The sequence below is a fragment of the Sarcophilus harrisii genome, chromosome 6 (assembly GCF_902635505.1).
Source record: "Sarcophilus harrisii chromosome 6, mSarHar1.11, whole genome shotgun sequence".
Classification (NCBI taxonomy): domain Eukaryota; kingdom Metazoa; phylum Chordata; class Mammalia; order Dasyuromorphia; family Dasyuridae; genus Sarcophilus; species Sarcophilus harrisii.
The window spans coordinates 199,643,291-199,660,613 of record NC_045431.1 but is presented as its reverse complement, the minus strand read 5'-3'; the positions used below and the strand labels follow the sequence as shown (position 1 = coordinate 199,660,613).

The window sequence follows — 17,323 nt, the reverse complement described above, 5'->3', positions numbered from 1 at the left end:
CTCAGTTTAAGGTTATCACCTATATGAAGTCTTTATAGTCTTCTCAGTGATTAGTAGTCTTACTCCACTTACTTTATATCTGTTTTATATGCAATTAATAATTACTTCTCTGTGAATATACACTATTTTTTCCATGGTAGCATGTAAGCTTCTTGAGAGAGGGGGCTGTTTTCATTTAGCACCCAGCTCTGTGCTTGTTACATAAATAAATGCTTGATTTTTTGAATTTTTCACACAAATTACAAGAATCTCTGTATTAGCTATACCAAAAAATATTAGGAATGTTCATATAATTTGTACCATTTTGCTTAAGACCAGATAGCATTTCATTCACCTATAACCAAAAATTGATATTTTTTCATGCTAAAAGGTTTATTTTGAGGTATTATTACAAGACAAAATATTGTTCATTTTTATTAGTTCACATGCATCACATCAGCTCATTGCAAAAGCATGTCTTAATGATTGGTATTAAGAAAGACTTAGGTCTTTAAAATAACAGGAAAATTGCCTTTTAAAGACAATTATGCTTAATAAGTAGATATTTATAGTAAACTGTTTCATTTGTGGGATAGGTATTTTTAAGATTAAGAAACATGAAATAGTATTTTTTATTTTTTTGACCAGTTTGTTGTTGGGCTACATGCTCTTCTGCAGGTACATAGGTCTCCTTTCCATCCCAATAAAGATACTGCTGGATTAAGGAATTATAATAGTACTGAGAGTTAGAATCATAATAAAGTGCTATTACTGAATCATAATAATATCCCGAGGAGTCATCATAATGATAGGTGGAAATGTCAGGGATGGCATATTTGGTATCAGGGACTACACAGGTTGGGAAAGTTGTTTATGCTTGCGTGCTAGTGCTAATATTTGGCAGTGCTTCCTTAGTCAGAGTCAGGTGGATTGGTGTTTTGATTATACAGTTGGGAACTTTGGGATTACAGCTCCTGAAGTAGTGGTGACTGCTGCCCCTGGTAAAGCAGATGTATCACTCTCCACTATCCCTGCTTGTAGCTGATAAAACTGCTGATAATCTTGTGAATACTGAACACACTGTGCATAGACACCTTGGTTTGGTTGGAGGTAATTGTAGCCTATATTGCCACCTTCTCTGCTTTGAGACTGTGTGGATGACCAATGGGCCACAATAATGGCTGTGGTAGCCATAGAAAAGGCTCCCATTTACCATCTGGGAGAAAATGAGCATTTTAAAAATAAATTTATTATCTATAGTTCTACCTTCTTCATAAATACAATTATTTTATTTTTATGAATCAAATATGAATAGCACACACATATATACAAACATAAATATACATATATTTACACACATATATTTATGCTTGCACAGGTTTACATTGCAATCTGTTAATGAAAGAATTTGTTTTGCTTGACTATGCATTTTTTGGGCCATATATCTCTAAAACCAAGAGTTGCCATTAAACATAGTGGAAATAAACTTGAATCCTTTCCAATAACATCAATGATGAACCAAGGATATTCACTGGCGCCTCTTCTATCTGGCATAGTATGTCTATAGCAAGAAGACAAGAAAAAGAAACTGAAGGCGTGAACATAAGTGAAGAAAAGACAAAATTACCACTTTAGCAAATGATATGAAACTGTACTTAAAGACCCTTAAAGAGTCGACTAAGAACTGAAGAACTAAGAACTGAAACAATAACTTTAGCAAATGTACAGTATATAAAGTAAATCCACAGGAATCATTAGCATTTCTATATAATATCAATAAAACTTGAAAGGAAGAGAAAAAAAGAGACTTCCATTTATGCTGAGGCTTAAGAAAACCAAACATGATATTATTTGATTCTCACAATAATTTTGCAAAATGGCTGCTATTAGTATCCTCATTTTACACTTAGGGAAGCTAAAAAGATTAAGATTAAGTGACTTGCCCTGGGTAATTCAGATAAAAACATTGGGAACCAGATTTTAACTCCCATCTTACAGACAGGCATTCTATCCATTGTGCCCTTAGCTACTTTTAAAAGCAAAAGTAAAATAAAGTGGTCTTTCCTATCCATCAATAATAGTATTTGTGAATTCCAAAGATAAATGTTAGTGGATTATATTTCTAGATTTGGGCTTTTTATTTTGTGTTTTCTGTATTTCAGATACGTAAACTGTCTTTATTGCCCTTGATTCTGTTAATCTGGGCTACTTCAGAAGATTTTTCTCCTCAAATTTTCTCTTACGCATCACAAAGGAGCATTATTTCACTTTATAAAGAGATAATTTTTTTCTCATGTAAATTTTTTGTTGTATTTATTCATTTTTTATTTTTTGATTGTATTATTTTTAACACACTTTTGTTTTTTATTGAAGCTTTTTATTTTAAAAACATATTCAAGGATAATTTTTCCCTATTGACCCTTGAAAAGTTTGTGTTCCAACTTCCCCTTCCCCCTCTCCCCTTGATGGTAAGTAACCCAATATATGGTTAAACATGGTAAAAAATTATTATATATATATATATATATATATATAAATCCAATATAAGCATGCATATTTATACTATTATCTTGCTGCACAAGAAAAATCAGATCAAAAAGGAAAAAATAAGAAAGAAAATAAAATTCAAGAAAACAACAACAAAAGAAATGAAAATGCTATGTTGTGATCCACATTCAGTTCCCACAGTTCTCTTTCTGGGTGATGGCTCTCATCATCACAAGATCATTGGAACTGGCCTTAATCTTCTCATTGTTGAGAAGAGTCATGTCCATCAGAATTGATCTTCGTATAATATTGTTTTTGCCGTGTACAATAATTTCCTGGTTCTGTGCATTTCACTCAGCATCAGTTCCTGTAGATCTCTCCAGGCCTTTCTGAAATCATCCTGCTGGTCATTTCTTACAGACCAATAATATTCCATAACATTCATATACCATAACTTATGCAGTCATTCTCCAACTGATGGGCAGCCATTCAATTTCCAATTTCCTACCACTATGAAAAGGGCTGCCACGAACATTTTTGCACATATAGGTCCCTTTCCCTCCTTTAAGATATCTTTTGGATATAAACCTAGTAGAAATACTTCTGGGTCAAAGGGTATGCACAATTTGATAACCTTTTGAGCATAGTTGCAAATTGCCCTCCCAGATGGTTTGGATCTGCTCACAATTCCACCAACAGTGTATCAGTGTCCCAATTTTCCCACATCCCCTCCAACATTCATCATTATTTTTTCCTGTCATCTTAACCAATCTGAAAGGTGTAACACACATTTCTTTATGAATTATGTTGGGAGAAAAAAATCAGAACAAAAGGGAAAAACAAAAGAGAAAAAAACAGAAAAAAGAAGTTAATGTCTAGCATGTATTGTTTTGCATTCAATCTCCATAGTTCTTTTTCTGGATGCAGATAGTGTTTTCTATCCAAAGTGTTTTGGCATTGCCTTGGATATAAAGAGATAAAATTTAAGGTGATTGTTATTTAATAGTTGTATGTTTCAAAAGGTTGTATAACTAACTTTTATGTGAGTTTTTTCAATATTTAAAAGTCACAATTTTGGGAAAACCAGCTTATTTTAGTGTATTAACTAAAAGTAATGTGTGAGAAATACAAGAATTACTGTGGTACTTTTCACTTTCATATAAAAGATGTTTAAGTTTGACTTTATACAGACCACAATCAGATGCAGTAATTGATTTATTGACATATCTTTGTCTCAAACCTGTTCTGACTCACACAAATAAACCTTAAAAACATAGTAAAATAATGCAACATATAGATACCAGTTTGTTGATAAAAGCTTTTACCATTTCCACACTTAAAATTTTTAAGAGATAGATTACATCTGTATTGAGATTACTAACTCAAATTGGAAGTTATTGTACATACTGTATTTAATAATTGGTGTGCTTGATTCACTGTCATTTGGAATGGATTCTCCCCATAAGTAGTGCTTTTTTTTTTATTTTGATTTGAACGTTTTAGTTTTTTGAATTTGAATTTGAACGTTTTAGTTGAAAAAGTGGATAGTGCATTTACGTGAAAGTTACTCTTTAAAATATCCAGTAATTTTTTTTCTTTTTGCTTTGTCTTTATTTCTCCCTTTCTCCCAACTCCCTGTCCCATGCATCATAGTTTGGAAAACCTGGGGTTAATAAATGAATGGCAGCTGGGCTTGGTAGTACAGTCCATCCCTACTATTAGGGAAAATAGGATGGTGAATCTTTGAAGTCTTCTGACCTGTAGTAGGACAAAAGCCTAGATATATTCACCAAATCTGGAGCCAATATGATGAACCCTCAAATATGAGCATTGGAAAGAGATGCAGTTGGTTGCATAAGCAGGTGTGTGTGTGTGTGTGTGTGTGTGTGTGTGTGTGTGTGTTGAATCTACCCATGTTGATTGGAATGAATTTTCCTCTACCACCCAAAAACAGTAAACAAGGAAAGATTGAGGGTTAATATCTTTACAGGGAACTTCTAGAGAATGCTAGTTAGTTACATGTAGCTCTATACCTTGTGTTATATTTGCAGCTCAAGAATGGATTATCTATTTAACACAGGGGTTCTTAATCTTTTTTGTGTCCTGAACCCCTTTGATAGCCTGATGATATCTATAGACCCCCTCCTCATAATCATGTTTTTAAATAATTGAAGAAAGTACTAAATTTTAGTTAGAAGTTAGTGAAAGTAAATATGTAACCCTGTCCTGCAATTTCCCAAGATCATAGATCCTCCGAAAACTGTTAAGTCCAACCTGAAATCACACACATAAAGGAAACAAACCAAAGATATGTTTGGAGTATTAAATTGCAACAAATCAGTAATGTAGCTTCAGGAATTCCAGGATGAATTAAAAATATTAAAACTGCATAGATTAAGAATGGAAGAAATGTGCATCTGTAACAAGGTAAAATACTCTAATATATTTGTCTTTTGGGAGGTAGTTGATCAATATTGTTTTTAGTAGCTAGCTATTGGCTTAAGTTGCTAGCCTATATATTTCTGCTATAGGACTAAAGTTGCTTAATTTTATTTTACTTATATATTTTAGACTTCAATAATTTTTCTTTAAGAAATACCCTAAATGTCACAGCAAAAGAAATTTCATCTAGTATCAAAGAAGAACACTGTAATGGCTGCCTCTTTGAAAGAGATCGCCAAGAAATATGGAGTTTTGTTTCCTGGATCAGTCCAGATGTTCTCCTTGCCTAAACGCTGGAGAATGAACTGGCTGACTTCTAGAAGTTTTCTCTAGCAAAAAGATTCGAACACTTCAATGGTTTTATTACTGGGACTAAGAAAATGGGAAAACCATGCTGTCTGAGCCTTCCCAGGTGTATGTTTGAGAAAAAGACCTTCAACAAATAAGGTCCCTACTAGTAATTGTACACATTCAACCTTCTCTAGTGTGTAATTGCAGTCTATATAAAAAGATATTAACATGAAGTTATCATCTCTCCCATAAATATCTTAATGTGAGTGGATGATTGCAAAAGACATTGGAGCTGGATTGTTTAATGTGATGGTAATCTGAAATAGGTGCAAATAGGGATCAAGAACACTAGATAATTCTCACTGGGCTAAGGACAATTATGGACAAAAATCTGCATTTTAATGCAAAAGGGTTAATATGGCATGTATGATTACTTACAATAATAATGAAACTGAATTATAAGAATTGAATACATTATAAGGATTTGTAATACAGGCTCACTTTATTAATTATGGTTTTTTTTTGGCAAAATCCAGGGCTTCAGATCTCTCTGTCTCTGCCTCTGCCTCTCTGTCTCTCTCTCTCTGTCTATTTGTCTTTCCCTCTCTCTGGCTCTATCTCTCTGTGTATCTGTCACTCTGTCTCTGTCCCTCTTAATTTTCATCTGCTTTTCACTTTGAGTTGTCCAGATTTAAACTGCTGCATGGGTTCTATTACTATGATGTCTCCTACTGAAGCCCTGTCTTATAACCTCGATTCCGAATCATAGAGGTGACCTAGAGTTGGAACCAAGAAGTCAAATGTGGGGATCACTATGGTTGAAGTTTTGTAAGGCAGGATTGGCTTTTTACTTTAAGAAAAAGATATTTTAAGACAAAACCGACAATACCGATTCTATAAAATTAATAAGCTATTGAATGAATAAAATCAATTAAAATTGGTTCATTAGATCTGGAGCTGGAAGGGACTTCAGAGGTCATGTAATCTATTCTCTTCATTTTAAAGATAATGAAAATAAATGTTTCAGAAGGCTGAATGACTTGACTAAAGTCACCTTGGTTGCATCAGAGGGGGATTTGAACTCTGATTCTTTGGTTCTAGTGTCAGGGCTCTTTCTAGCTGATAGAATTAGAAGAAAAATAGGAGAGCCCAAGAAAATAGCATCATAGATTACTGTTAACACACAGTAAAAGCAAGATTATGCAATGATTAACTATGAAAGACTTGGTTATTCTCAGCGATTCAATAATCCAAGACAATCCCAATAAACTTTGAATAGAAAATGCCGTCTGCATCCAGAGAGAGAACTATCGAGACTGAATATAAATCAACACATGTTATGTTCACTTTTTTCCTTTTTCTTCTGTTTTTTTTTCCTCTCTCATGATTTTTCCCTTTGGTTCTGATTTTTCTCTCCCAACACTATATATAAAAAACATATGTTAAAAAATTAATGTACATGTAAAACCAGAAAAAAGAAAATGATAAAAAAGATCAAATGGTTATTTGTAACTATAAATAACCATTTGAAAACATGCTTCAAATTCAAATTCTATTCATAAAAATATTTCCCTCTATTCTTCCTTAACTTGGTTATCATGCTGCCTTTAATAATTTAGTCTCATATTTATTGTTATGTATATAGTATTGGATAATAATTAAAGCCTATTTTCTTCCATTCTGATTTCCAGTTTTCTCAGCATTTGTTATTGAACAGGAAGTTTTTGCCTTAGTTATATGTATTCTTGGTGTAGCCTTCAGGATATCAGGCTCCTGAAATTTGGGGTGTGTGAAACTGGCAACTTCAAAGAAGATGAAAACAGTCTCTTTGGGAAGAATATTTATGGAAACAATTTCTCTTTCTTTTTGTGACTTTGAGAATGTGATAATGTCTCTTGGCAATGGGCTTTTAGGTATGCCTTTCTCTCTTCTCTGCCAGTTCAAAGAGACATGGTGTAACGAGGGTTGTGGGAGTTGAAAATTCTTCCTTGACCAAAGACAATTGACATTACTCTTGTGACTTTGAAAATTAAAGCTTTTATATTTTACTTCATTTCCAAGGTAACAAATATAGCATATCCCAAAAGTTAGTGCATTTTAAAACTGTCAAAGATTAAGCTTAATCAACCAAAGCTTAAAATTGCCCTAAGACTTGTTGGATGTCTTGTATAGTTTCGTCTGAATAGCAACTGAGTGATTTATTTGATGTGGTGATTTGAAAGCCTGAGCTGGGAGAGATTTGGTTTATTTGTGAAAGAGTTGTAGACTTCTGGTCTTAAAACAGAGAGCTTAGGAATACTGAGTGTTGGGTCTCAAAATGGACACTTGATAGTGAGCTAGTATCTAGAAGCTGGATGGAATGCCAGGTGTATTTGCACATTCCCACTTGAGTGAATGGTAGCAGCTCAAACTTAAGAAAGCTATTGGTTTGCTTAGATAGATCTCTACCTTCTTATGCTGGTGCGTGATATACTGTTCCCAATGACACTCAAACTGTCTCTCCATGGAAAACAAATGTTTCTGTGAGTTTACCAACCACAATTATTTATTCTTGTTTCTCTGGTCTTTCCATCCTGTTTTTTATTTTTGTCTTTCAAGCTACTTTGTAGTATAGTTTGAACTCCAGATGTAGTTTGGGTATGCTTCTTTCATTCCAATTTTCCCCCATTATTTTTAGCAAAAGATTTCTGTTTATTATTTTGTCTATAAAATAGTCTCTAAACTATTTAGTATGACGCTAAATCTGTGAATGAATTTAGGTATTATCATACTTTTGTTATATTGGCACGGCCCAAACATGAGCAACAGATACTCTTCTAATTATTTTTTTATTATTATACAGTATTTTAAATCCTTTTTTATATGTCATGAGTCTATCTAGCTAGGTTGAATCTTACATAAGTAATTTATTTTGTAGTTATTTTAAATGATATTTCTTCTATTATTTTTTCTGTGTTTTTGTTATGATATAAAACCAATGATGATTTAGAGGAAGTTATTTTATATCTTTCTATTTTATTATAACTATTAATCACCTCAGTTAGGTTTTTTTGCTTGTTCTCTGAAATTTTCTTTTTTTTTACTTGTCATATCAACATTTATTGAAATTTTATTTTTATGTGACCTTTGTTTTCAAATATATCCTTCTCTTTTTCTCCCCATGGACTAATCCTTTGTAACAAGGAATTACAAGAAAAAGAAAAAGTTCATCAAAACTAGTTTCTTTTCCCTTCTCTGTTGTCCCTGGTAGTAAATCCCCTTTGAGGCCACTGAAACCAGAAACTTGGGATATATTCTATGCAGACATTTATTTTGCCTTAGTCATGAGATAAACAGTGGTCCTCCACCTTTTCTAGGACAACATCATTGAGTTTGAGGAAGGAGATTGAAGTTAAAACTAGGTTATATTGCTTTCTCGGGAAATTTGTAACTGCATATTCTGTGTTCTCTGTTATTGATGCTCAGGTGCTGGTGAGAAAAATCGATACTTCAGACAATCTTTACACTGCAGAGTCTACCACAGGAAACCTGTTCAGCCTGACCCAGGAGGGAGCCCCTTTATGCCGTATTATAGCCAAGGTAAGATTAGCAGGTGATTGTTGGTGGAGATGTGGAGGTGGAGTGAATGGGAACTATGGATGAGGGATGAGGTAGTATGGAAAAAACATTGAATTGAGGAGTACATTTAATTGATTTCTAATTTTGACTTGAGCATTAATTTTCTATGTGAGCTTGGGTAATTCATTTTCCTTCTCTGTTTCTCACATCCTCTCTCTGCAAACAAGGGGATTGATTTCTGACAGGCTGTTCAGTTTTTAGGTTTTTTAACTCTTTGAAATAATGGGACTCTCAGCTTAGTAGAATGAAAAAAAAGTTGCATTTGGAATTGGAAGGCCTAGGCTTGACACTAAGCTCTATTACTTGTTGTGTGAATTTGGCCAATTCATTCAACTTTTCCATGTGCTTTGGTTTCCTCATCTTGCAGATGAGGAAGTAGAATCAGATGATTTCTAAGGTCCTTTCACATTCTAACGTCCTATGGCTTGGACCAACGAACAAATCTTAGGGATGGTACAATCTCTGTGCCAACCACCCTGGATTGGAATCTCTTGATTCCCAAAGCACAATGGCATCTCCTCTGTCATAAGCCTGAATCTATTCACAAATTCATGCTTTTTGGTCATCCATTTGAGGCTGGTTTTGCTTTGGTTCATGAACCTGGGCTTATGTTTAAGAATCCAATTGCCTTATGTTTGACTTCTGTACTGCTACCTCTATACCATCTGCCTTAAGGAGGAGAGGTCTCCTAGACCTCTGTTCTATAGGAAAAAAGATTGGGAAGAGAAAGGGTTAAATACAGCATCTTCTTAGGAAAAAAAATACTGGAATGGTTTTCCACTTTCTTCTCATGAAGAGGAAGAGGAAAGAAAGGAAGAAGCCATCCCTTTGGTGTGTATGTGTCCCGGAACTCAGATAATATAGTCTGTAGGAGGATATATGATATAGAAGAGCACAAAACTCAGAAGTGGGGAACTGGACTCATAACTTGGTTCATTGAACTACTTGGATATACTACTTGGACCTTCCTTCTCTCTCAATGCCAGTTTCTTCTCCTTTAAATCCAAGGGGTTGAACTAGATTCTCTCAAAAATTGCTTTCAACTCAGGCATCCTATGATGCTGTAGTTTCTAGTTTAATATCGGTTGACTACTATTTGTTATGACCTGGAGAAAGCCAATGCAATTCCTTGGGCCTCAGTTTCTCTCAAAGAACTTTGGCATCACACCAGATGTTGTTTAAAGTATTCTTAGATGTAATATTCTATAAATGAGTGATTGCCATTAGTCCTGTAGGCAAGGAGCCTCATAGAAAGAAGGAAGAAAGGAAGAAAAATGAAAGGAAGGTTGAGAGAAAGGAAGGAAGGAAAGAAGAAAGAAAAGAGGAAAGACAGAGAAAGGAAGGAGGGAGAAAGAAAAGAAGGAATGTTAGAAGGAAGAAAAGAAGGAAGGAAGGAGGGAAGTGAGGTTGAGAGAAAGGAAGGAAAGAAGAAAGAAGGGAAAGAAGGAAGGAAGAAATGAAGGAAGGAAAGAGGAAAGAAAGCTTAAGAAGAGGGAGGGGAAAAAAGAAATGAAGGAGGGAGAAAGAAAAGAAAGAAGAAAGGAAGAGAGGGAAGAAGGAAGAAGGGAAAGAGGGAAGGAAGAAAGGAAGGAAGGAAGGAAAAAAGAAAGGAAGAAGGGAAGGAAGGAAAGAAGAAAGGAAGGAAGAAAATATTAATTTATTAAATACCTACTTACTATGTGCCAGGCTCTGAATTATACAAATATGATCTCATTTGAGCCTCATAACAACCTTGGGAAGTAGCTGCTATTATTTAGGTGTTGCTATTATTCCCATTTTACATTTGAGGAAACTGGGGCAAAGGGTAGCTAAATGACTTGCCTATGGTCATGAAATTAGGAAATGGAATTATAGATCAGAGGGATAGGAGGGCCCTTAAAGAATATCAAGTCCAATTCACTGAGAGAGGGAGAAAGAGACAGAGAGAAAACCTTTTTTCCCCCCTCAAAAAGACCTGTTTATAAGTGCAAATAGAGGTATTAGCCTTCAGTGGCCAGAACTACACCTGTACCACAAAGGCTCGGTTGCATTTTGGGAGTGATATTTGATTTCTGACGCATGTGAAGCTGTCAATAGCAATGCGCACATTGAGAACAGCTGCTCTTCTCTGTGAATAGCGTAAGAGGTCCTGGTAGGGCAAGGGATGCGTGAATGAGCAAAGGAGTGAGTCACTCCCAATGATGTCAGCCAGAGAGAGATGATCAAAACTCCTTCAGAGCCTGTGATGAGGCTGGGGTCAGTGATGAAATTCCCAAATTAAATATTGTGAGTTTCCATTTCCCCTAAAATTACATCTAGTCCTAAGGTTGGGAGAATGCTCATTTCATATCTGGGGTATGGATTCCTCAGAACCAGACCTTCTCTGAATCTAGCTGAGTCTAGATTGGGGGAGAATTCTGTGGCAAGTGTGTTGTGGGAGGAGGGGTGTGTGTCCTGGGCTGCTTACTAGCTCTTCTCAGAGGGTAGACCAAAACGTCAAGGGGGTGAATTAGAATAAAGAGAAAAGGAAGAGAATGGAAAAGCCCTTCTGGAGATGGAGAAAAGATGAAAAAGATAGCTAATATTTCCCAGAACAGAATCAGCCTCTGAAAAGGTCTTGGCAGATTAGAATGATGGACAGAAGCTAACAAGATGTAAAGTTAGTAAGGAATGAATATAAAGTCTTGCAATGAGGCTAAAAAAATCAAATGTATGTACTACTAGACTGGGGGAGACCTAGTGAGGAACCAGTTCATGAAGAGGGGCAAAGAATTTGTAGTTGTAACCAGCTGAAAGGGTCAAACCAAAGTGAGTTTTGGCTCATAAGCTTTGGCTACATAAACAGAACTCAAATCATATGGAGGGAGGATCTTGTCCTCTGCCTTGCTCAGATTACTTCTGGAGTTTGGTGTTAAGTTTTTGGCCCCAAACTTGAGAAAAACTCCAATAAACTTTACAAAGACACTTTCCGAGGAGGGTAAATTATTGAAGGATTAGAAACCATGCTGCTTGGGGAACCTGGAGTCAGTTTGATTTGATAAATTCAATTGTATCATATTTGTAGATCAAGGGGAACAATAAAGATGGTTGTCACCCACATGAGGGCTGGAATAGAGACATTGATGTAATGATTATTTTTTTCTTTTTCCTGCCTTCCTCACTCAGCATCAGTGCTTCTCTTTGAGTTCTTCATATTCATCATATTTCATTGTGAATCTGTATTATCCACAGTTACAATGTAATTCTATGACATTCATACCCCATGATGTGTTTAGTTATTACTTACCCAATGGACATCTACTTTGTTTCCAGTTTTTGACTATTACAAAAAGTACTGCTCTGGAGATTTTGTTATTTAACTGATCTTATTCCATTATTGACTTCCTTGGACATATATGTTTGTTCTAGAGTTGGATCTCTAAGTCAAAAGGCATGCATAATTCAGTCACTTTTGCATAAGGAGAGTAGAGAGCTGAGACCCTTAGATTGAGAATCTGGGTTACTGAGATGATAGTAGTTCCTTCAACAGCAATAAAGAAGTTAGGAAATTCAGTTTTGGACATGGTGAGCTTAAGATGCTTATGGGATATTCAGTTTGAGAGGTCTAATTGAGAGTTAGCCTGGAATTCAAGGGAAAAGTCAGGACTGGACAAATAGATCTATGAGCCATCCTTATAGAGATGGAAATTGAAATCAGGATGCAATCTCCTGGTAAAATAATATAGAGAAAAAAGAGAAGAAGGTCCAGAACAGAGCCTTATGTATGATGACAATCGATTGTTTTAGTGAATTTAGCAGAATAGGATGAAATTTGAGTTAGTGATATATGAATGAGTTATATATATTAGGACCAAAAAACTTTTTTACATAGTCGGGGGGACCCTTATGATTAGTAGGCATGATGTGGATGAAGATCCAGCAAAGGAGACACAGAAAGAGTGGTCAGCTTATAATAATATTTTGTAGGAATTTAGCTTGTTTATTAGTTTGTTTATTTTTTAAATTTTATTTTTATTTTTAAAAAAATTTATAGTTTATAGAACACTTTTTATAGATGTTATCTCATTTGAGCTCTGGAACAGTATAGCAGGAATAGTGTTATTCCAGTTTTACAGATAAGAAAAATGAGGACAAGAGAGGATGTGGGATCATGGACTTAGGGTGGGAAGAGGCATCAGAGGCCATCTAGGTCAGACCCTCTCTACAAATGTGGAAACTGAGACCCGATGGGGTTAGATGATCTGCTCAAGGTCACCCAGGTAAAGGAAAGTAATATTATGGAAACAATTACTTTCCACAGTACTCATACTATCTCTTAATAAAATAACCACTTCAAGATAACAGCTAATAATGAGCATAAACAGAATATAGATCAGGGTCTCTGGATCCCTTATCCAGGATTTTCCCCATTAGATTATATGGTCTCTCCAGGATATGGTAATTTGTAAACTTTATCCCTTCCTTAGGACAATTGAGAGAAGGCCATTCCTGATTCTTCTGGATATTTCCCTTGAGTTCCCACAGATTCTTCCTCCCTTCTCTTACCTTCCATCTGTTCCTAGGATACAAGCCCTAGAGAATGGCCCTTTCCAAGTTCATGTCAGCTCATATTGAATTCAGCCAAGTAATTCATATTATTTGACTCTAAGCCTGGAGCAAGCTTTCTATATAATTAAATCTGCCATTGCCAAAGGCTGTATTCTGCTGTTTCAGGGAAATTCCCAGCCCCATTCCTATGTGACTGCCTTTACTTAGTAACATCACCTTCCCCTTCTCCACCCTATTCCAAGTTGGAGACATGAGGATCCTTGATTTTAACTGAGCAGGATCTTGCCCAGAGAAAAAGGAGCTGTCAATCAGAACTGGAGTTATTTGTCTCAAGGAGTGGGACATATATCCCAAAGCCAGCCTCTCTTGGATTTTGAGGCACAGAGACGCCATAAGGAATGCAGTAGTTGGAAATGCTGATAGCAAGATCATTTCTGATCATCTTGGTGAAGAATGCAATTGAGATCCAATGCCAAGTTCATTCCAATACTTAGTTTTTATTTAGTGCTGGGTTAAGCAGTTCCTGAGCCAGAGAGATGCTCTTACATGAATGATGTGTATACCTCCTGAACTTTGGCAAAGCTTGGTTCATTATCTATTCCAAATATATTATCTTTTTTTTAAAAAATGTGATAAATAATCAGCTGGGCACTCCTCACAGATAAGGTTGGCTGGAAGGGACTCAAAAATCATCTTTTCTCCTTGCTTCTGTTCCTGAGCTCACTTTGGATGTGGCAAAATCCTGCCATTTTTGTACCTGGATTTTAAAGAATACAACAGTCTCTATGTTATCTCATTAATTGGCTCAGAAATACCTGGAAAGTCAAGAAGGAAGATGGAAGGGAGTTGTGAGAGGAGGATGAGAGATATTATATGTCTTACCTAACTTCATCCAGCATGTAGAGTTAAGGATACAGGGGTTTTCTTTCACTCTGTTGACCTTTCTGTCAGCAAATCAGCAAACATTCAGTTCAATTCAATTTGGCCATTTATTTAAAAATATAATTTAATAGTTTATTTTCCCCAACTATATGCAAAAACAATGTTAACATTTCTTTTTAAAAAAATTTTTGAGTTCCAAATTCTTTTCCTCTCTTCCTCTCCTTCCCCCACATTGAGAAGGCAGGCAATTTATATGCAGTGATGTGAAACATACTTATACACTAGTCATGTTATGAAAGTAAACATAGAAAAATCCCAAGAAAAATAAAGAAGGTAAAGAAAAGGTATGCTTTGATCTACATTCAGACTTCATCAGTTCTTTTTCTGGAGGTGGATTAGCATTTTTCATCATAAGTCCTTCAGAATTGTCCTGAGTCATTGCTTAGTTGAGAATAGCTAAGTTATTCACAGTTGATCATCACCAACAGTTATATTGCTGTAAATGTGTACAATGTTTTCTTGATTCTGTTCATTTAATCTTGCATCAGTTCATGTAAGTTTTTCCAGGTTTTTCTGATAGCATATTGCTTATCATTTCTTATAGCACAATAGTATTCCATCACAGTCATATACAATTTGTTTGGTCCCTAACTGATAGACATCTCCACAATTTGCATTTTTTGTCATTAGTAAAAAACATCTTTAAATGTTTTTGTACATATCCTTTTCCTTTTTTTTAAAATCTCTGCAATACAGATCTAGTAGTGATATTACTTGGTCAAAGGTATGCATGGTTTGTTTTATAGTTATTTGGTTTTTAGTTTCAAATTATTCTACAGAATGGTGGAATCAGTATACAACTTCACCAACAGGGTATTGATGTCTCAATTTTCCCACATCCCTCCAACATTTGTCATTTTTCTTTTCTGTAATATTATGCAATTTGATAGGTGGGGGGTGGTAGCTCAGAGTTATTTTAAATTATTTTCCCTAATCTGTAGTGATTTGGGGAATTTTTGTGACTATAAATAGCTTTAATTACTTCATCTGAAAACTGCCTGTTCATATCCTTGAACCATTTACCAATTTTTATTTAAACTCCCATTATGTTTATGGATCTTTGCTTTATAATGAAAATAAATAAATGAAAAGTAGCACTGTTCCTTCCCTCAAGGAGTCTATAGTTGGTAAGGATTCCATGTTTGTTGGACACCTACTCTATATGAGGTACAGTCTTCAGACATTTAGTCATCAGAGACTAGGGTGAATGGACTCTAATAGCTCGAAATTGATCCCATTTGTCTTCTCTTAACAGGAAAGAGTAAAGGAGAGAACTTCAGCAAAGCTTATGCTTAGCTATCTTTAGATAATTGTTCTACCTCATTGCTTATAATGGCCAATTCCTGGCAGCCATTTATCTCTCATAGCCAGTTTATTGCAGAATCTTCTGTAGAAAATTTTTGAGAGCAGGAAGCTTGTGTGATAGCCTCTGAGTGAACTTGAGAGTCAACAGACCTAAGTTCCAGCCCTAGACTGACTTTGGGTTTTGTTTTTGTCCTTTGTTCTCAAAGAGAACCATGACATCCATGACATCAGGAAGGTGATGCTCTGATATACAAGTGAATTGGATTTCAGTGAGGAAAGGCTATGCAAGGTCACCTGCCTCACTTTCCCCTCTAGAGCTTTCTGAGTTCAGTGGCAGATAGAGATCAGGACTGGAGATGGCCTTAGATGAAATGGGAGACCTTGGCCTTTTTAAGCTAAGGTCCTCAACAGGCCTCAGGTTGTACCCATTTAGTGATTAAGGCTGATACCAACTGGGACAAGACATGATCTTTCCAGCCTCAATTTTCTTTCTCCTCCCCTCTTCCAAACTTCCCTCTTTCTATTTATGGCACCACTACTCTTCCAGTCTCTAAGATTTACAAACATAGTGTTGCTTTTGACTATTCTCACTCTTCCCTGCCCTACATATCCAATTCATTAGCAAATCTTTCTTTTTTATTTTTGATTAAAACTGTTTATTTTCAAAATACATGCATAGATAGTTTTCAACATTTACCCATGCAAAATCTTGTATTCTAAATTTTTCTCCCTCCATTACCCCCACCCCTCCTCCAGACAGCAAGTAATCCAATATGCTAAGCATGCGTAATTCTTCTATACATATTTCCACAAATACCATGCTGCACAAGAAAAATCAGATCAACAAGGAAAAAATGAGAAAGAAAACAAAATACAAGCAAATAACAGTAAAAAAAAAAAAAAAGGTGAAAATACTATGTTGTTATCCGCACTCAGTCCCCACAGTCCTCTCTTTGGATGTAGATGGGCTCTATCCATCACAAGATCATTGGAACTGGTCTGAATCATCTCATTGTTGAAAAAAGCCACATACATAACAGTTGATCATCACATAATTTTGTTGTTGCTGTGTACAACGTTCTCCTGGTCCTGCTCACTTAACTTGGTCTCAGTTCATGTAAGTCTCTCCAGGCCTTTCTGAAATCATCCTGCTGGTCATTTCTTATAGAACAATAATATTCCATAACTTATTCAGCCATTCCCCAACTGATGGGCATCCCCTCAGTCTCTAGTTTCTTGCCACTACAAAAAGAGCTGCCACAAACAGTTTTGCCCATGTGGATCCTTTTTTCTTTTTCATGATCTCTTTTGGAATACAGACCCAATAGAGACACTGCTGGATCAAAGGGTATGCACAGATTGATAGCCCTTTGGACATAGTTCTAGATTGCTCTCCAGAATGGTTAGATCAGTTCACAGTTCCACCAACAATGTATTAGTATCCCAGTTTTCTCACATTCCCACTAACATTCATCATTATCTTTTCCTGTCATCTTAACCAATCTGAGAGGTGTGTAGTGGTGCCTCAGAGTTGTCTTAATTTGCATTTCTCTGATCAACATTGCAAATCTTTCTATTTTAACTTCACAATATCTCTTATACTCTGACCCTTCTCCTCTCCTTCACAGTCATAATTTTAATTCAGGCCCTTATTATCTCTTGCCTGAAGATCCCATTTGATCTTCCTGTTTCAAGTCTCTCACCTCTACATTCTGACCTACACACATCTATC

General features: G+C 35.6%; 1 protein-coding gene across 2 annotated transcripts in view; it reads left to right on the top strand.

Annotated features, from left to right (window-relative positions):
* INSC (INSC spindle orientation adaptor protein) overlaps nucleotides 1–17,323 on the top strand; it is a 157,577-nt gene that overhangs the window by 82,116 nt on the left and 58,138 nt on the right. For both annotated transcript variants that reach the window (XM_031942023.1, XM_031942024.1), the window contains exon 6: nucleotides 8,665–8,778. In XM_031942023.1, the coding sequence (XP_031797883.1) occupies nucleotides 8,665–8,778 (114 nt within the window). The remainder of the gene's footprint in view (nucleotides 1–8,664; nucleotides 8,779–17,323) is intronic.